The following is a 20,663-nucleotide window of genomic DNA, read 5'->3' as shown; positions in this document are numbered from 1 at the left end:
TGAGTAACACACCCTGTCATGCCTTAGCTCCCAGCAGCCCACTGCATGCCCTCTCCCAATGTGCTGCTTTACACAGGCTCAGTCCAGCCTCTGGATTCACAGCTTACTGACCCACACCAGCCTCATCCACCCTGTGCTTTTATACTGGCCTGTTCCTTTTTTACCCCAGTGCCAGCCCTGTCTGTGGGAGCAGAGACCCAAAGATTAGAATGCTTTGTGCAGCCTTTTGCCTGGAAGATGAGATTGAAAGCAGCACTGAGGAGCTCTGCAGTTATTCCTATTTCCCTGCCACTCAGGAGGAGATGGAGCAAAGCTTTAAGACTTGGTTGAACAGTTGGGCTCCTAGAGCCTTTCCATCATTTTGTCAGCCACAAGCTGGTGTGTCCCTGTGCCTTTGCTAGGGAGACCTAGACTGACCTGCTCTTGCTTAAAATGGAAACATCATCCTCACTGCTAGGGACAAAGGATGGAGGGTCTCCTTCAACTTCAGCACCAGAGACATGTCTGCTCTGGGAAACTGATGGCCCTGAATTTTTGGTTGAACATTTGGTTCAGCTAGTGACTGTGACTTCTGTGTCTGGAGTCAGGACACATTCATGATCCTTGTAAACAGGGCAAAGTAGTCCAGTGCTCAGCCACTGCAGTAAGACAGACAGGCAATATGGCACATGACAATATTTCCTACGCAGCCAGAAGGCTCTGTACAGGATATAAAGAAAACCAGAGGACCTGACCCAACACCCATTAAAGACAATGGGAGGCTGTTTGCAGACCTCAGTAAAGGTGTGGCACAGGTCTGAAAAGACGCAACTGTTAAATAAATAACTAGTAGCAGAACACTGAGTGCAACACCACCGTGGGTGCCAACCCAAGGCTCCCCTGCTGCTCCGGTCTGTGGGTTTATAGAGGAGATGGGTCATAGAATCATAGAAAATTAGGGTTGGAAGGGACCTCAAAGCAGGTCATCTAGTCCAACCCCCCACTCAAAGCAGGACCATCCCCAACTAGATCATCCCAGCCAAAGCTTTGTCTAGCCAGGTCTTAAATACCTCCAAGGATGGAGCTTCCACCACCTCTCTGGGTAACCTGTTCTAGTGTTTTACAACCCTCCTTGTGAGGAAGTTTTTCCTAATATCTAACTTCAACTTCCTTTGCTGCAGCTTCAGACCATTGCTGCTTGTTCTGTCATCTGCCACCACTGAGAACAGTCTGGCTCCATCCTCTTTGGAACCCCCTTCAGTAGTTGAAGGCTGCTATTAAAGCCCATCTTCAGTCTTCTCCAGATAGCTCACAATGCCACCGTCCTTGGTCCTCACTCTCTCTAATCTGTTCCCATGTGTACTGTATCGTAAGGGATGGCCCTGCCCTGATGAATCACCCCACAGGTCCCTTTGCTCAAGGCGGGTTTGCAACCAAACTTGGCTGATGTGACAAGACCTCTTGTTGTGGCTTCTCATGTGGGTGAAAGTGCTTACTTTGCTAGGAAAAGGACTACAGCTATGGCATCAGCTGTGCAAAGCAAACAGCCAGCCCAGGCCAGTGCAAACACTGAGCCATAATGAAGAACTTAATCCAAACCCCAGTTAGAGCTTTGCAAACATATAAACCCAAACAGGAGAATCCAGGGGCATAATCACTGTGCCACAGGAAGTCCCTGGGAGTTGCTTCCTCTGTTATTAAATGGCATATTGCATGTTGGATCACCACCAATCTGGTCACTCACATTGGATAATGGACAAAGGTAACCCCTCTGGCTAAAGTGTCGTGAATGCAAGTTCTTTCAACCTAGGGGTGCCCCCTCCAGCTTCCTATCCAGCACTCTGAAACAACCAAAGAGGTGCCATTTACTCAGGATTTATGCTAAGCCCAGTGCATACTGAGACCAGGATTTTGGCAGGGTGGCAACTGGCGAGGAAGACAACACAGCCTCATCCCCAAATGAAAGGTTTTTCATTCAGCACCGACTTCCAAATAGGCGTGTTCTGCAGATGACAGCTAACAACTGCTTGAAGGAACGTATATCCTTGAGAAGTGTCTCCTCTCTTGTATGAGCCTATTCCAGCCCCGTGGCTGGGGCACCTGAGTGAGCAGCCTGACCTCTTCTCAGAGAAAGGTATTATTTTATTACCACTTCTGCCAAATGTTCAGTGGAGTGTGCGCCAGAACTCATGAAAGACCACAAAAGCCTTTCCATTGGCCTGAAACTGCCTGTCCCTGGTGCGGGTGTGCGGCTGCAGGGGGAGTTCTGCTGCCCCCCTGGGTGGAAACAGGAGCAAGACTGTTGTCCACCAATCAGCATATGCTCCAACACCTGTTCAGTGACCAATCCACATAGCATCTGAGTTATGGTATAACTTTGGCTGCAGTGCTTGGTCCTTTAACTCAAGCTGTGCAGGTCTGTGCCTGTAGCTCTGGAGGAGCCTGGTTTTCAGTTTCAGTCACCACCAGGATGGTGACTGTGATACCGTGTAATGAGCATAACACTGGATCCTGGTTACTTCCGAGGCTGTTTTTCTCTTTTATTAAGATATCACAGCATTCAAGATCACTCAGTGCTCTCCAGCTATCAGCCCTCCCAGAACTGGACAGCCAGGGGCCAGTGGCAGGGCATTTTCATCTTATGCTCTGACTCTCACTCTCTCTGCCTTGGCCTGACAGAAATAGGATCTAAAGAACTGAAGGCCTTATCTGGGCTACGCATATAAGTTCTTGTTTGTGGGAATGTGTGGGTGAATTTCCAGCTGACCTTCTTTGTTGGATAAGTTATTACTGTCTATTTACTGGGACTGTGGCAGTTTCTGTTACATATGGGTTGAGGGACTTGCTATCAGAGAATATTATACAGTGACAAAACTAATTGAATGCACAAGTATGTTTCCAGGGGCAATAACATACCCAAGCTGTTCATTTCCCCGCATGAGCATGATATATCCTCATATAAAGGGCCCACATAATCTCTCATATGCTGAATCCCACTGCCACAGCAGGCCTAAACAGCAGCCAGGGTGGTCGCCAGCCTTCTGGAACACATGCACATGCATACGTACACTCACGCAGCTGCTCACACAAGTTAAATAATTTTAAATTCCATTTCACCGCCTGACCAGTTCTGTCCTACACGTAATGTTTACCCAGAAAGACAAACAAGATGCCGTGGTGCAGCCAGGCTATGATTCCACTTCTGTCAGCAGATAAGAACTACACCCGCCAGCCCCAAGGCTCTTCTTCAGGCCCGGGATGTAGCCATAAGATGCACAATGCAGCTAATCTTACCCCATTTATATCTGAGGGAGTATCTCAGTATCCTGGCTGGGTGGAACCCCTAGGGAAAAAGAGGAAGGAGGAAAGGGAGGGGGAAACTGCCCAACAAAATAAGCTTTTTTGTGCCTCAGACCTGGAATCCTTTTTCCATGACAACAGGCAGGAAAGATGGCTTTACTGTCAAAGCACTAGAGCAAGCCTTTGGAGGGAGAGATCTGCAGTCCTGCTGGAGGGCTCTGTGTACCCAGTTGTGAGCAAGTCACTTGGCGCTCTGTGCCTCTATTCTCCAGCTGTACAATGGGGATAAGGACATTCTTACCCTTTGCTTGGTCGCTGTAGTCTTCAGGGGAAGGGAGTCACATAGCACAATGGACTCTCATCTCGGTAAGTCCTACATATACAGTAATAAGGACAGCATACCAAAATGCAAGAGAATTCTTGACACAACCAGAGCCCCTTCCTGTGGAAGAGGTCCAAAAGCTTTGCAAACAATAAGGAATGTGGCCTCTCTCCCCCTCTCACAGACAGAGGGAAGGAAGAAGACCCAAGAGAGTTTCATGGAGGTCCACTTAGGGATAAAACCCGAACTCCTGCCTCTTGGTTTATTTATCATTTTGATCCCCTTTTCCCTACCCATACTCTACCTCCTTTGAAAGGTGCATGCAACAATTAGAATTAATACAGGGGTGTAGGCTGTAGCTGTGTCGGTCTAAGGACATAGGCAGACAAGATTCTTTGGGTAAATCTGGTATCTTTTATTAGACCAATAGTTCTTCACCAACTGTCTATCTTGTATGCAGACCACCCCAGCCTCTGGCTTCTTTACTATTCATTCCATCCAGGAAGAGCACATACCAACTGCTGAAACTTCCTCAGCCTGAAGAAGGCTTTTTGAACCCGAAAGCTTGCTTGAAAATTGTTTTCTAACTATTTAAGTTGGTCTAATAAAAGATACCAGATTCACCCAAAGAACCTTGTCTGCAATTAGAATTAATAGCACTTATCATTCAAGCAGCACTTTTTACCCCTCAGAATCACTGTACAAACACTCAATCACAGAACAAAAAAGTTACAAGCTCTTTCTCAGGTGGGCACCAGTGGGCGGTTTTTGCATTAGGTCATGCCTGAGGCACATTCAGCCTTGATAGCAAGGCTTGGGTGGGCCCAACTGACTCAGAAGCCAGAATGGTCTTATTCATCATCCAATTAGGTAATGTATACTCCAAAGCACAGTGATCCCGGGGCTATCCCCATCTTGTGGTGTCTCCTGCCGGTCCTAAAAGGAATAAAACACAGTGGATTATTTATGGTAGCTTTTAATCTGACAAATTGGCTTGTTAGAAGTTTCATCTGAAGGAAACTGAATCTAGGTAAATTCAAAGAAGAAGGAAGGTACTCATTTTTAACCATAAAAGTAATTAACTGGGAACAAACTGCCAAGGAGCATGTCAAATTCCCCATCACCTGGAATCATTAAGGCAAGATTAAACAGCTCTCTAAACACTATACTAAGTTTAAGACAACAGTTATTAAACTGGTTATTGGGTAAAGTTCTATGAGCTGTGTAATAAAGCTGATCATAATGGTCCCTTTTGGTTCTAGAATCCATAAAACTATGAGAAAGGCAAGACACAATAGAAAATCAAGGTGTTTGAAGGGGAAAGAACGCAGAGTCCTCAGGCCAAGGGGAAGGAACTGAAAGAATTTAGGAGTCATACTATTATTTCTAGTTCATTAACATTTTTATAAGTCCTAGCAGCTACCTGGTCACAACGTCCTCTCATTGAAGCTGTGAAATAATATTCTCTCTGACCCCCACATTATTAGTCATGTTGGGAACTGGAAATTTCATGTTTTTTTGGATTAAATTTCCCCAGCTTGGGTTCAGCCCAAAGATTAATTTTTATAAAAGGTTTGAACAAAAGAACTGTTCTCCCATTTTGGAGTTAAAGAGGAATGAAAAATATTCATTTTTCCCCATTGTCCAACAAAAAAAGTTTAATGGCTTCTTTTTGAACAGTGCCATAGCCAGAATGGCTGGGGACTGAACATTGCAATTTGGCAGGGAAATAGACTTCATTGGAGAGCAGTGCACGGTTGCCTCCTGGAAGAAACTCATTTTGATTTGGTCAAGTTTTAAGCACTTGGAAATCATTTATTGAGCTTTCACAGCATATTTTTGGCAAGAAACATTAAGGGCACAATGGAGAAAGTCCAAACTTGTCATGGGTGGTGATTACACTGTAGTGATGTCCACTGCTGTGCAACTGGTCGCAAGGGTTGATGCAGAAGTTATAGCTGGTTCAGAAAGACATTCTGGTCTTTCTGAGGTGGTTAGGGGGAGATGGTGAAGGATCCAAAAAGGAGATGTGTGTTTTGATATTATGTATATAATAGCACCTACTGTGCTAGGTGCCATACACATCCTGGACTGCCCTTTTATAGTTTAAATGTGCAAGACAGACAAAGAGCAGAAGGGAAAAAAACCCAAAGAGAGGACATTATTTCCTCAATATCACACAGTGGGTCAGCGCTAGGGTGCTATTAGTAGAGATCAGGGCTCTTCACTTTGAGGCTATGGCTCTGTTCATGAGATCTCATTGCTTCGTGTGCTGGTGAAGGGATGTAGGGCTATTCTATATTGCCTCTGTGTTGTGCTCAGGACTTCAGACAAGAAGCATGTCCACACCCTTCCTCTGCACATGCCAAACCATGAAGTGAGCCATCATAGCCACCTTAAAGCATCTCTGAGTACATGCAGTAAGCATGGCCAAGGCAGAGAGCCAGAGAGCAGGGCTGGGGCACATGCTAGGTGCTGTGTTAAGGTGGCTACATTTCTTCATGGAGGTGGACCAGAGTTGAATGGGCATGGTGTGTTTCACAGTGGTGCCCCTTGGTGTGTCACAGAAGTGATGCAGATCTGTCATAGGGTAATGAGGGATGGAGTTTTACTCCTAAGCAGGAGCTGGGAAGATTCTCCAGCTTAACTGGAGCCACACTAGGGGTGAAACATCTTAATTGCCCAGCTGATTTGAGGTGCTTCTACTCCTGTGCTCTCACCTGGAAACATTGCTTTGGTTTGTCTTTAGGAAGAGAACATGGGTGAGATGGCCACAATTTAGACAACACCCTGGGGACTGAACCTGTACAGTCCAGACCTAAAAGCACATTACTATAACTTGAGTTCACGTTCTCCAACTGGGTCTGTACTAGATAGACTGCTATCATCTCTGAAACAGGCACAGAAAGAGGAGCTGTAATGTATGCTCCCCAGTGCACTAGAGGAGCTGCATTCTGTGCTGCGTGTATGTGCACAGACCTGGCAGCACTGCTTGACGCTAGTCCCATCACACATTCTAAGTTCATTGCACAGCACTGCTTCCAGCCTCTGCTCCTTGCCTCAGCATTCTGCTTCCAGAGGAAGGGAGTGGCTTGATGGTACTCTGAAGAGCACTGGCTCCAGGTACAGCAACTTGGAGCCACCCCCCCATATCATTAAAACTTGCTGCCCCCCTGCACTCAGGTCTCTAGTAAAAACTATTTGTCTGTAAAACCTCAACCACAGCCCAAGTGCAGCCCTCAGGCAGGAGGGTGGCTCTGCAGTCTTCACATAGTATTGATCAGGAAATGAAGTCCAGGATGAGTGAGGACTATGCAGGGCTCAGGGGAAGAATGGAGCATTTGCCTCATAGTGGAACTGGCCTTGGGAAGTGGATGGTAGGGTCATGGATGAATGGACAAGCAAGTGAAGGGAGAGGGACAGGGAGGGCATCATGGAGGTATGGAGAGCAATGAAGAGACTATGCCTCTCTGAAGTAGAGCTGCAGCATGGGATAGAGTAGGGCTGCCTAGGAGAGGAAGGAGGGACCTACTGGTAAAGCCCCAGCCCTGGGACTCCAGAGATCCACACCAGGCTTCTTTGCTCTACCACAAACTCTCTTTATAATCTCATTCAGATCGCTCGAGGTCAAGAGCTTGAAATACAGGACTGTGGCAGCAGCTGTGATAATCACAGGCCGGTCTTCCAAGAAGTTCAATGCTCATCTTGCTGAGCACCCTGGGAAACCTGGCCACTTATTCTGGTGCATAAATGGGGACCTCAGCTTCCCTGTGCCTCTGTTCTCCACTGTATTACAGGGATGACCATCCTTCTGTCCTCCCTTCTGCTGTGTGACTCATCCATCCAGGTGCTCAGGGCACAGCCTGTCTCTCATGGGTCTGCATAGCACATGGCCCCGCTTTGGGCCTCTGACCCCACCTTGTGGAGTCCTTTACACCTGTGCCTAGTGAGTGCACGACACTGCTCTGATTCAGCAGCATTTCACACCAGCTTGGCATCGGTAAAAATGACTAGGCAGGGTGCAAGGCGGCGGCGTATGCCTGTGTGGGCGCATGGGGTTATGTAGCTGACTGGAGATTCTGGGCGTGTGGGGAGGGGAGCTTTGTAGCTTGCTGAAGAGCGCGTGGGAAGTGAGTGTAGAAAGCAGAGCAGAGCAGTGATTTGCTGCCAAGAATTTAATGAGAGGTTCTTGCACAAAAAAGGCTCCCCTTCAGCCTGTGAGAGAGAGCCAGGTCACTCCTGGAGGGTAAGGAAAGGGACTGGGCGGTCTATTCATTTGCTTTCTTCATTTAAATTAAACCACTGCCTTGGAGCCCCAGGGAACCGGATAAGATCAATTGGCAAACAAACTTTTGAGTGTATTTGCTGGAAATGTTTAGCTTTGGTCCTCACTTAGAAGTTTTGTCAGCGCAGTTATGCCAGTCAGGAGGGTGAAAAAAAAGAAATCACAGCCTCAAGTCAACATCATTGCAGCAACAGGAGACCTAATGTAGACACAGCTTGCCCTGGCCAAAAAAAAGCCTGAATCTGGTACAGCTGATCCCACACAGGGAGCTGGTCAAAGATCTGTGGTAAAAGCACTCTTGTCTGCCTCTTTGTTAGCTGGGCTGGCCAGAATGACTCTGCCAGGGTCACTGCAGTTGCTGAGCACACTTTGGTCCTGAGGCATGCACTGAGTTTCTGAGACTCTATCTCAGTATTTAGCCAGTGTCCTTTGCAGTAGGGGTTTGCTATATGCACACCTGTAGCCTCACAGGTGTGTATAAAAGAGGCCAGAGCCACCATGCTGTGGGCACCAATAAGAGACATGTTTCAGACACAAGGGAAAGAGGTCTGACTTGGACATGCAAGTCCAACACCAGTATAAGTCTTGTATTTGGAAGTGTAATAAATACCCTTACCAACACCGTTGAATAGGTACAACTCCAAGAGTGGACATGGCTGCACTGGTGTACACATGTCCTGTGCTGCTGCAGTCTGTGGAAATGAACCAAAGGGATGAGAAGGCACCTTTACCCAGGATAACTGCAACACTTGATAGAAGCTGCACCATTGTAACTGTACCAGTAAGGCTAACACAACAGAGTTTTTATATGTGGACAAGCTCTCAGTTTAGAGGCAACACAAAGACAGATCTCTTCTCAAGTAGCTTACCACAGATGGGATACTCCTCACATGAAAGGAGACAAAATCTCATAGGTTGAATTCTCCCAGGAGCAGTTTTTTCCACACAGCAGCAGCCTACTGGGAGGAGATGGCCTTCTCCACATGCACGTCTAAAAAGGCTTTGTCTTGTGGAGCCTGCAAGTGCTTTCTGAGATACAGTCCCAAAAGGTGTTGCCTTCCTTTATTTGGGTACCCAGACAGCAAAAGAGCCAAGGTCCCAAGAGACTTCTTTTGGATCCCAGACAGAATACGGCATTTGCTACACAGTGGCCAAGTCTACGCAAGCTGAGTACTAAATACCTCACAGTAACCAGCATTACTGGGCAGTAGTGTCCCTGAACATTTTTTTCTGACACTATTGCACAGTAGCGTCGTGTCATGGTTAGCACCCCTCAATGCTACTGCGCAGTAGTGTCTTGTGTAGACATGGCCAGTGTCTCCTACACACATGTGCATGTTCTAACACAATACATGCATGCAATGCTTGCATACATTTGCATGTCTTCATAACACTGCCCTCAGGGAACTGTTTGCAGTAGGAACTGAACCTGGGACACTTCATTACAACACATGAGTAGGGCCGGATTAACGCATAGGCAAACTAGGCATGTGCCTAGGGCCCTAAGTGAAGAAGACGTCCAGTTATGCTTACATACTATAATTACTGAGTGAAAAAAGTCAGGGCCCACACGCTTGTTTGCTTAGGGCCCACTTAAAGGTTAATCCAGCCCTGCAAGTGAGCCTCCCCTGTCTGAACTGAATAGCCCAGCCCTGTAAGCCATAGTTGCTGCAGGGGGATCCACCTTTGTCCACGTCAGTCACAGCCAGGAGGGTACAGCAACTGATGCTGAGTGGGGAGGTACGTGGGCACCAGCACTTGAGTATGTGTGCACATATGAGCCTGCACATAAGATGCCTGTTAGGGCACCTTCCCTTGAAAATGTTTTTATAAAGCATCTGCCACTCGGTGCCAGTTGGTGCGTTGCAATGGCAAAGATGTGCTTTTCACAGATAACTGCATGGACCCCAGTGAAGAGGAGGAAGAGGAGGAGGAAGAGGAGGAGGCCTGCCTGGCAGAGCTGGCTCAGCAGCATCCACAGGGGACATGAGCTTCAGCAGGGGTAGGGAATCATCTCTCTCCTCTTGGGCAGGATGGTAGCTAAAGGTACCTGCACACACTGCTGCTCTAAGGAACAGACTATGAGGTCTGTCCAACTCCAGCACGTATGGAAAAGGTGTTTGTCTAGTTATCTGTGGCATGGCCATGTACAAGCACAACATGGAGATGGTGTTTGCCTGGACCTTTTCCTCATCTCAACATCACCCCATACCTGCCTTCCCTTGTCCTCATCCAGTGGCACCCTGCAGATACCCTTTGGGCCAGGCCATTTGATGACCCCAGTTCCCTCCGCAAGGTTGTTGCTCACTGAGTACAATGCTCTCCAATCTCAGGTCCCAGGGAAGGACTGCAGGATGTGGCTGGAGAGACCAAACAGCAGGTCTTCCTGCCAGCCAACAGAGTGGTCCCAGGCCAGAGGGATGGAAGAGGCCTGCTGGATCAGGAGTCCCCTACACTCAGAGTGGGGTTGGAGGCTGTCAGTTTTAGGAGCCAACATAGCCAGTGGGCTCTGCTCCTGTCCTGTCCCTCCTGCACCTTCCTCACTGCACCCAGGATCCAATTTGGAGAACATCCTCCCTTTTATTTGCCATGTGCTTGCTTTTCCCTGGGATACGTTTGCAAATGTTCAATATGCAGTGAAGCCAGGGGGCATAAATTGCATTTACCTGCTCCGGTCAGGGGAGTAGGACATGATGGAGGGACCTTATTCCACACTACCATCCAACTACAGTTGGGCACAAAGATCTCGCCTTTGTTTTACCTGTGGGAAGGGAAGGGGGAGGAGGGGAAGGGGGCTAAGGGATGCCTGCGCCAATTTTAAGACTATTGAGCTGTTGTCCTCTGTGACTTTGGGGGCGGGAACCCAGGATGGATTTCTTCTGTGTCCAGTGGAGCAGAACCTGGGGGCCATGTAGGGCAGGAACACGCCTCGCCAGCTCACAAGGGAAAGGGCAATTGGACCTGGATCTCTGGGCCCTCCAGAATGGGGGGCAGAGGGGGGAGCTGGACACAGACTGCCCTGTGCCCTCTGGGGTGGGCACTGGGTGCAGCCAACGAGGAGGAGGAGCTGGGAAGTGTGGGTCCGGGACGCTGTGACCCCTGCAGCAGGCTGGTTGCAGCTGCCGGCACCGGCTCCTGTCCCCTGTGGGCAGGGCTGGCTGCCTGGTGAAGGCGGGAGAGGTGGGGTGCATGTGTGTGTATGTCCATGCATGTGTAAGGGTGTGTACGCGTGCATAGGGGTGTGTGCATACGTGTGTATGAGTGGCCGTGTATGTGTGCATGGGGGAGTGCAGGTGTGTATGGGTGTGTACGTGTGCATGGGAGTGTATGGGTGTGTATAAGGTGGCTGTGTATGCGTGTGTACGGGTGTGTACGTGTGCATGAGGGCATGTATGTATGGGCGTGGGTGTGTGCGGATGGCTGCGTGTGCGTGCGGGGATGTGTGCCTGGGGTGGGGTGTGTACGCGTGCATGTGTGCGTATGGGGGTGTACCCGTACGTGTGCAGGGGCGCGTGAGTGTGCGTGGGCGTGCCCGTGTGTGTGCCGGGGTGCGCGGGCGGGCGCTGCAGTCCCGTCTCCCGCCAGCAGCGAGCAGCACGCGGCCGCGCGCGGGAGCGTGACGGCGGCGGGCGCGGAGCTGAGCCGAGCCGAGCCGAGCTGAGGGGAGCTGAGCGGAGCACTCCGCCCCGCGCCGCCGCCGCCGCCGCCCCGCGCGCACACACACACATGCCGGCGGCTGCCGCGCGGCCGCTGCGGGGCTCCTGGGCGGGCCGGCCCGTGCCGACAGGTCGCCGCCCCCGCGCCGCCCGCCCGCGGCAGCCCCGCAGCCCCCGGCGCCGAGCCGGGCAGCGGGACCGGGACTGAGCTGCCGCCGCCGCCGCCGCCCCGGGCTCCAGCCGGCGGGGCCCGCCCTGAGGGACCATGCACCTGCCCCCGGACGCTGCTGCCGGCAAAGGTGCGCGGGGCGTGGGGGGGAGGGGGGGAGACAGCCGCGCCCCGGCGGCGGCCGCCGCCCAGCACCCGCCAGGTGAGCGCTGCCCGCCGGGGCCGGGGCCGCGGCCGCGCCCGCGCGAGGGCACTTCCATTGCCCCCTGCGGCTCTTCGCTTCCTTTATCCCCGCTCCTCATTTCCTCCCTGCCGCGTGCTTGGCTCCCCTCACGTCTCTGCCTGCTCCCTCCTCCGAGCCACCTTCCCCGTCCCGACTCCCCTTCCTCTTCCAACACACTCACACTCATTCACGCTCTTGTCCTCTCTCCCCACAACCCCCTTCCACCTTCTGCACCCCCCTCACCCCTCCTGCCATCCAAAGCTTTCCAGAGTTGCCCTGGGCAGGAGTTACAGTAGTTTGGGGAACAAGTCACGGCAGCTCGTTTCAAATGAGTCACCACCCTGCGGAGAGGCACCCGAGCCTGGGCACCTGCTGTTCCAGGTAGAAATAAATGGGGTGTGCTGCAAAATGTGCCTGAGCTGCCGAGCCGATTCGAGAGCACCCAGCCCAGCTTGGTCCAGCAACCTGTCTCCCAGCCCTGTGCGCCCAGCAGGTTGCCGGCTGCTGGTTTGGCTTGGCTACCTTCCTCTGCCCCTCCTGCCCTGTGCTCGTGCCCTCGGAGGACAGTCGTTTTAGGAGGTGTTTTAGCTAGAGCTGTTTTACTGATCTTATGCTCAAAGAAATGGGGCAGCCCCACATCTAGGAATCTGGGACGTGCTGTTGTGTTGGGACTTAGGAGGGACAGCTGCACAGTAGCGCTTGCCCACTTTCTGGGCAGCAGGGTCTCTTGCCAGTGCCCAAAGAGAGGGAAGGGGCACTGGCAATGCAGTAGGGGTGCCTGGGCCTGGCAGGTGGTTACCCACAGGGTCCTGGTGCATGGGCTGCTACCAGCAATGGCCCCGGGGCCAAAGGACAAGCTGTCCTCCCCGGAGTTGGGGAGATGCTGGGTGGAGGATCTGGGCAGAGGGAGTGCAGGGGCTGTTTTTCAAAGCAGTCCCAATTTCAGCTGAAGGCAGAGTGGCCTGTCAGTGCTCGGTACCTCAGCAAAATAAGGCCTGTAGGAACTAGCAGGCTGGGACAGAGCCAATGTCCATCTGGTCCAGTTCCTTGTGTTTGTCAGTAGCCAGCACCAGATGCCTCAGTGGAAGGTATCAAAGGTGTCAGAGCCCCAGAGCCTGTAATTATGGAATAACATGCCCACAAGGGAAAATTCTCACTCTCTGTCTTAAGTACTTATCTGGTCCTGTCACTGCAGCCTCTGAGCATCTTACAGCCTTGAATCCATTGATCCTTACACCCCCTCCGGGAGATGGACGGATGCCGCTTGTGTTTTACAGATGGAGAATGGAGGCACAGAGTGGCTAGGTGCCGGCCCAGGGTCACAGGGGAAATCTGTAGCAGAGCAGGGACATGGATCCAAGCATCATGTGTCCCAGCCAATGTCATAAAAGGTGAACCGCTGTCCTGAGAGCCCTCACAACAGCCTGACTTGGGTCCGGACAAGGGGAGCTTACATCCCTTCCAAACTTTGGCTCTTGTGGTTTAGAGTCCTGCGTCATGTTCTCATTATCAGTGCCAACAGGTCCCGTCCATCCCTTGAATCTGGCCACACTGGCTCTTTGTGGTGAGGGCTTCCACTGGCTGATCTTAAATATTTCCTCTCCTCATCTTCAAATTTGCTATTTCTCTCATTGTTGAATGGCCTCTCGTTCATGTTTGACCTGATCTTAGCTGTCTCCTGTGAATTATTTTCTTTACTTTGCTCATATTCCTTCTGAGTCATCTCCCTTCCAAACTAAAGCAGTCCCAAGCTTTTCAGTTTCTCCCCACAGGGAAGTTTTCTCATATCACTAACGATCCTGTCTCTGAACCTCCACGTTTCCGCTCTGTCCTCTCAAGACAAGGTCTTTGGACCAGCATGTGGCATTCCCTGCCAGGGTGTCCCAGGACTTTACAGACTGGCACTGTAATGTCCTCAGTATACTTCTCCCTCCCTTCCCTCTTGCTTCTTAGTATCTGTTTGCTTTTTCCTTCTTGCTGCTACACGTTGCGTAGAGGCACATTGCACTGTCTATAGCCATGCTCAGATCTTTTTCTTGACCGGGGCAGTGAATGTAGAGCCCAGCAGTTCCTTCCTGTGGTCCATTTTCTTACCAGAACCTCCTGTTCTGCCCTGGTCCCTTGCTCGGGAAACGGAGCACCCCAGGTATGTCATAACCGTGACTGCTTGCTGTTGTCCTCTACCTGTCCCTGGATTAGGCAGTAGCAGCTTACAGTACCCTCAGCTTGGCACTTATATTGCTGCATGAGCAGTTTGCCCCAGCTTCTACCATGCACTGCACTCACCACATAATGTGAGTAGCCTTCCCTGCACCACCCTGGATGAGAGACTCTATTCTACTGCCCATCCACTGCACTAAGGAGGCTTCAACAGCTTCCCTCTCTGTGGCATGGCATGCAAGTGAGCATGCACCTATCTGTGGGGTGATCCCTCACCATCTGCTAGGGACCCCTTTGTACAGCCATGCCTTAAACCCCTCCACCCAATATGCCATGTGTCCAAACACTCCTGCACCCATAATCTTGATCTTATACTACTATGAACCCTGCTTTCATCATGTCATGTGGGGCAATCCTGTTCCACCACTTGCACTGAACTTGTCCTGGCCTCTGGCCTCCTGTGACTTCCGGATTGCAGGTGCAGTGGGGCTAGCCCCTCTGCCTGACCACACATCATCCCAGCTTGCTTGCCCTTACTGATCTTTCCCCCTTAAATGGTAGATTCCTAGGGTCTGAGCTCCCAAGCTAGCTTGCTTGTCAGAACACATTGAGCCAGATGGGGGTGCTGATAAGGCAGCAGAGACCTTCCTTTCATGCCCTGGACAAGCCCAGATGCTTGAATGAGTGTGCGAGTTCAGGCTTTTCAGGAGCTCAGAGGCTCCCAATGATTTCCCATTAAAGATAACAGGAGTTGAGGGCAGTGTGTCCCTTGCAGGGTGTAGCCCCACATATGCCTGCTCATTGTGTGTCCGGTAGGCAGGCCAAGCAGATCTATGAATAGCCTCTGCTGATGCAAATTCAGCCAGCAACCCAGCCCACAATGAGCTGGTGAGAGAGCTTTGGCTGTGCAGAGGGGTGGCCTGAGGGACGGTGCACTGGTAAGGGATGAAGAAGTTGCTTCCTGTGCTCGAATCTCCCATCTGTGAGAAGCGCAGGAACAGCTTTGCACAGCAGCATTCAGAGGAGCAGGTGCTGACTTGGGACCAGGGGTTACAGCGGTAATAAAGCAGCAGCACAGAAATGAATGCCAAAATATTTACAGCTGTGTGCCCTCAGGTGATGTCACAGGGTGGTACCAGGTCAGTGTATGAATGGGAGACTGGGGGGTGAAGCAGGCTGGGGATGATCAGCTCTGAGTGTGTCCAACATTCCCAGGTATGCTGTTTGTGCCCCGTGGGTGTCATGCTTCCTTCTCAGTCATACTGGTCCCCTAGCCCCAGCCTGGTGTCTAGGGGCACTGTGCTGCAGGAGGGGGCACATTTGCATCATTAAAGAGCTCCCAGTGTGACTGCTAAGCTTGGGTTTCCCTTGAGGAGTTGCATTTTGAATCCCTGCAGCACTTTGAGTTGGATGCAATATAATCCTTCATTTCCTGCTCTGTGGGGAGTGTTGATGCAGCTGCTGTTTAACAGAAAGCATCTCTTTCCAGCAGTGGCTGCATTTCAGGGAGGTGATATTCCATGATGCTGATAAGGGATCATATCTGGCAAAGCCCCATTCATTACACTTTGTAAAATCTGGTCTCACCCTTGAATGAAAAGTGCATGGTAGGGCAATATGGTGGGTGCAGTTGCTATTATTTAATCCAAAATAAGCCATAGTCCAGTTCTGCACTCTGAGTTGAAAGATGTCAGGTAAAGGTGTAGTGTAGGGTGAATGGAACAAGTTCACTTGCAATTCAAACTAGGGTTGAACAAATGTAATTTCCAGACACTCCTTCCAAAATCCAGGAGCTTCAGGGAAGCTTTTTGCACCAGAAGTTTACAGCAAAGGATAGAGGAGGCACCAGGGGCATGGTTATGCTTGTGCAAGAACTGGGGATTGGCTAGTGGGAGGGGGAAGCATGGAAGGGAGTGTGCTCTGGGGTGCCTTTGCCACAGACACTTATGCCACTGATATGTAGCTGGCACGTCTGGAGGATCTGTGGTGGCTTGAAAAACAGGATGCTGTCTAAGTGTGAAAGCCTTCTGCCCTGGCGTAAGGTTCCATCCTAGCCCACCAACTTGTACCCTCCCCTACAGAGTAAGACTTCTCCTTTCTCCATCTCATCCCTTCCCTTTACATTTCACAAGGCTCTTTTTCTTCCATCACAGCTCCCCGGATCCCACCCTGCCAGTCTGGCCCCACCCAGTCCCTCAAGCAGCCTCAGAACTTCACTTGTCCCCAGTCAGTCCTCCCCAGGAGTGCAGTGGGAGGTGGCAGTCTGACTGTGGTTGCAAGAACAGGCCCTGGGAAGGTGGGTAGGGATCAGCACCATGTACTATCCCTGCAGGGCAGAGGCCCCCTCCCAGCCCATGTACCAGGGCAGCTCTTTCTGCTGCTCCTTTTGTGCCTTCCCTCTTTGGCCTCTCTCCTCCGACTGCTGGCCTCAGGAGCTAGCTGGCTGCACTGGCAGGAGCCAGCAGCCTCAGCAATGGTCCCTCAGGACATGGTGAATAAATAACCAGGCAGCAGTGTGTTTCCCCTGATGTTTTCTTAGGGTGGCGCTTTGGGGGTGGGAGGCAGGGAGCAGGGAACGCTGAAGTCTGGGATGAAAAGGGCTGAGCCTTTGAACGTCAGATGGCAGAGCCGGAGGACAGGCAACTCCCCCAGGCTTGTGGTACAGGGACAAAAGCCCTAGTCGGTAAAAAAATAAGGTGAGAGAACATCAAAAAGATTGTAGCCTGCGGCATGGGGACAGGCGGAGCCATGGCCCTGAACTTGCATAAATGGAGCAGCCAGAGGGAAGGTGGGAGGGGAGGAAGGGAGCAGAGCTGGGGAAGATCGTCAGTGCTGAGGCAGACAAAGGGCAAGGAGCTCAACAGGGCCAGGCTGCTCTGCAGAGTGTTCCTCTTCCCTTGCTCCCTGCAGGGGTCTGGGGGCAATCCTAGGAGTGGTCCACCTCTGCCCCTCCCTCTCCCTCCCTTCTTCCCCTCCTCCCATGTGATGATGTGGTGCATGCCTGGCCTGAGTGGGAGTTGCCTGTGCTGTTGTGCCAAGGTGCTGACTCCTAGCTGCACCTCTCAGTCCTTCTGACCCAGAGTGCCCCCTGCTACTCTGGTGCTGCCAGCTACACTTCGTCTCTGCCTCTGCCGCAGCCTCAAAATCCAGCCCTGCCTCCCTCACCCCATGCATATATCTTCTGCCACTGCCCCTCCATCACCTTCTACAACATCACCTGCTCTTCAGGCTTGAACTTCCTCTGTCCTGCCCCAGACACTGTTGTGCTTTTCCAGGTCTGGGCCCCCCTTGCCCCACCCGCTCTGCAGCCCCCCATTCATGTTATTCTCAGCAGAAGCCATTCATGCCACTCTCAGCTCCCATGTGGTAGGTAGTATGTGGATGAAAGCAAACAAGATGCCTAGACTCCTTTTACCTGGGATCCAGCTTGCATCTCCTGGTGGGGTTGGAGGGGAGGAAGGCTATGCATGAAGCTGTTGCAGAGGGGAGCTCCTAGGGCTCCCACCCTCCCTCTCCCACTAGCCTCCTGCTTGCTTTTCTTTCTTTCTCTTTCTTCCCCGCCTACTAGCTGTAAAATTCCTCCTCCTCCAAAGCTCTCAGGTGCCTCTGCCTCTCAGAATAGCTCCCGAGCTGAGGAAAACCATACATGCACATACCCCTCTCCACTGCCCCCCCACCCCTGGGCTCCTTGCTTTCCAGCTGAGTGACAGATGAGGGCAGGTTATTCCAGTTATACACACCCTGCCTATAGCTGGAGGAAGATGAGCCCTTTGTGAAGCAAGGGAGCCCGTGAGGGCCAGGGCTGTGGGATCTGTGCAAGACAGATCCTGACTTTGGACACAAAGAGAGCTGGCATGAGGGGGGAGCAGCCAGGAATAGAGGGAGAGGAGAGAGCTGGAGGCTGCTTTCCGTGGTCTGATCTTGCAGCCTTCAGACTGCCAGAGAGAGAGAGAGAGTGGGAAATGAAGACAGATGCAGATAATATTGCTGCCACCCCCAAGCCCCCAGGGGCTTGACTACAATATCTATTATGGATGAATTCAACAGGGGAAGGGATTTCGACTAGCAGACAGCAAGGCTGACACTAAGGGGCCATGTTCAAAAGGCAGAGAGCCAGGGAAAGTGTAAAGTCGGGGTACTTATCTAGGGTGAGAGGCTTAGAAGGCTGCCCCTGGTCCTGCAAGGCATAGTGCACATTCCCTAGGAGAGGGCCAATGCAGAGACGGGTGAAGTGAGTCCTGCGGAAAAGACCCAGGTCCCTCCTGGCCTGGTTGGTGAGGGGTCTGTAGTCAGAGTGGGAAACCATACATCCCTGCCCAGGCCCTCATGAATTTACAGGTTGTACAGTCGAAAGGGACTGTCACAATCCACCTGCCAGAATCCTTCCCAGTTCTGTGTCATCACCCATGCTCAGAGCCAGGCACTGTGTTTGGACCATATGGATCCAAGTCATGCATGCCGCCCATGGTTACTCTGTGGCAGAGATGGTTGTAGAACCCAGGAGTTCTGATTTCCAGTTCTTGCCTTCAGTGCTAAAGAAGGCTCTTCCCTGAGTCCAGGACCAGGACCTGAGAGTCCAGCCTATGGGAGCCTTTTTGCTGTGGGGGACTGGTTCTGCAGGTCCTAGCTGTGGCTGTGGGGGTGCCATGTCCTGTCCAGACAGTGGAGGAGATTGGCTCAGATACGCTGTTCAACTCTGGGGCTTTTGGTCCCTGGTGGTGGGTGTGTCGGATCTCCAGATCACAGGACAGCAGAGGTACCCAGGAAGAAGTGGGGGATGACACAAGACAGCCACAGCTGGGTCTCTCCTGTGCATCTCCCACAACCAGAGTCACTCCCCCATATCCAGCTCATCTTACCTGTCCATTCTTAACACCCCCCCTGCCCAAACTCATCTCCCTGCCCTCATCTACCACTTTGTCAGCGTCTCCTTTCTTCTGGTCTTTCTTGTCATTCTGTCTTGTCCAGTTTTCCCTGCTGACATCTGCTTTTTACCTCTCTTTTCAGTTCTCTTCCCCTTCCTACTTTCTCCTGTCTGTCTGTCTTGTCCATCCCCTCCTTGCCCCACACTTCTTGTCAGCCATTGAGCACCTCTTTCTTGGTCATTATTGTCTCACTTATCCCTTCCCCCTCTTTCCCTGTTTCCTCTGGAGTCCCATCTGTCTCATTTCCCTGGGACTGACCTGCGATTGGCTTGTTAAGGTCGGCAGGAAGCCAGACAGACGGGGACCCAGGTGAGATGGCTACTCATGCTGCAGGATAAGAGGCATCAACACAGGAAGGAGTGGGAGGGGGAGGTCACCTTGTGTTGAGTGAATGAGGTTTGAAAGGGAAGTCACCAGTCTCACAAGTAGAGATAAAGGGAGGAGTGTAGGGTGACTAAGGAGACTTGGGAGCAGGCATGGCAATGTGTGCAGCCTCCACACTGCCTCATTAAAGCCAAGGAGTGGAGGGGGGCAGGGGGGAGCGTGTCTCGCATGCTTCCACTGGGATGCCCAAGCCTCTCTGAGAGCACCAGGCAGAAGATCGTGCTGCCCCCCTGCGACAAGCGTGGCAGTCTAACCAGCTGAGCCTGCCAAGGGCACTTGGAGCAATGTGCCAGGAAATGTGGCCTTGTGGGAATGCTGGGAAAACTCAAGCTGACCTTAGCAAGAAAGGCCTGTAGATTCACCTCTCCCCACCTTGGTTTTCCATGTGGGTGGTGCTGTGTGCTCCTGTCCAGGCCTTTAGTTGGGTTTTGGCCCAGTTTCCTACAACCCTCCAGCTCAGAGGCTGCAGGTAAATTTCTCCTGAAGTACCTTGACCACTGGCAGCCAATTATTATAAGAAGCTGGTAGCTGGTTTAGCACATACTTTGCCCCTTTTTTCTTGTTCTTGCCTACCTTTGCCTTCTCCACCTTCCACTGCTAACGTCATCATGTCTTTTCCCATCCTCTGTCCATAAACTGGAGGGGGTGCTGTATCTACAGCACAGTCCTTGTTGGTTGGTGGGGGTGGCTGGCTTGAGGGCACTTCTGGTGATCTGGGAGACTTTGATAGTAGGCAGAATTGGGAGAAGTGCTCTTTCAAATGCCCTTCTGCGAGTTCCTTTGGATGGCTTGTGGCCTGGCTGGAAGATGGCTCTAAGTGGAGCCAGACATGGGAGGAATTCATTGGGTAAGTGAGGATGGGAAGAAGATTCCCATTCAGCTAGCTAGCTCCTTTCAGGGGAGGAAAGTCTTGAGGATGGTAGAGGCTCCTACTGAGAAATTATTTTGGCCAAGATGTCATGAGGAACTCAGCCGCTTGCAGGAAGTTTTGCTTGGCCAGCACCAGGTGCGTGGTGGAGAAAAGCCAGCGCTCTCTGGTTCTGTGGTTCACTTGCCTGGGCCAGGTGCATCACTGTAGGCCCAGGTGGTTCTGTCTGGGATGTCACAGATTCAGCAGTCTCATGTCTTTGAGATATTGTCTCCCCTGAGACCAGTGACCATGGAGCAAACTTTATTTGAGTTTTGGCCTGTGCTCTGGGGGCAAAAGCAGGATGCACATTCCCATGGCACTGCACATCTCCTGAAACATTGCCAACACTT

At 51.6% G+C, this 20,663-nt stretch overlaps 1 protein-coding gene and 1 long non-coding RNA gene across 7 annotated transcripts in view; one reads left to right on the top strand and one right to left on the bottom strand.

Annotated features, from left to right (window-relative positions):
• Positions 1 to 4,281: 4,281 nt before the first annotated feature.
• LOC149871297 (uncharacterized) lies at positions 4,282 to 17,574 on the bottom strand. Its single transcript, XR_016440193.1, has 3 exons — positions 17,510 to 17,574; positions 8,503 to 8,578; positions 4,282 to 4,537 (listed from the first exon to the last, which is right to left on the bottom strand). It is a non-coding gene; the product is annotated as an uncharacterized LOC149871297 (long non-coding RNA).
• Positions 11,519 to 20,663, top strand: part of SYT7 (synaptotagmin 7) — a 149,594-nt gene continuing 140,449 nt past the window's right edge. For all 6 annotated transcript variants that reach the window (XM_090032271.1, XM_090032269.1, XM_090032272.1 and 3 more), the window contains exon 1: positions 11,519 to 11,841. In XM_090032271.1, the coding sequence (XP_089888397.1) occupies positions 11,808 to 11,841 (34 nt within the window). In that variant the 5' untranslated portion in view covers positions 11,519 to 11,807. The remainder of the gene's footprint in view (positions 11,842 to 20,663) is intronic.

This window comes from Crocodylus siamensis, chromosome 2, assembly GCF_052110815.1.
Source record: "Crocodylus siamensis isolate JL-2025a chromosome 2, ASM5211081v1, whole genome shotgun sequence".
NCBI lineage: Eukaryota > Metazoa > Chordata > Crocodylia > Crocodylidae > Crocodylus > Crocodylus siamensis.
This window is presented reverse-complemented; position numbering and strand designations above follow the sequence as displayed.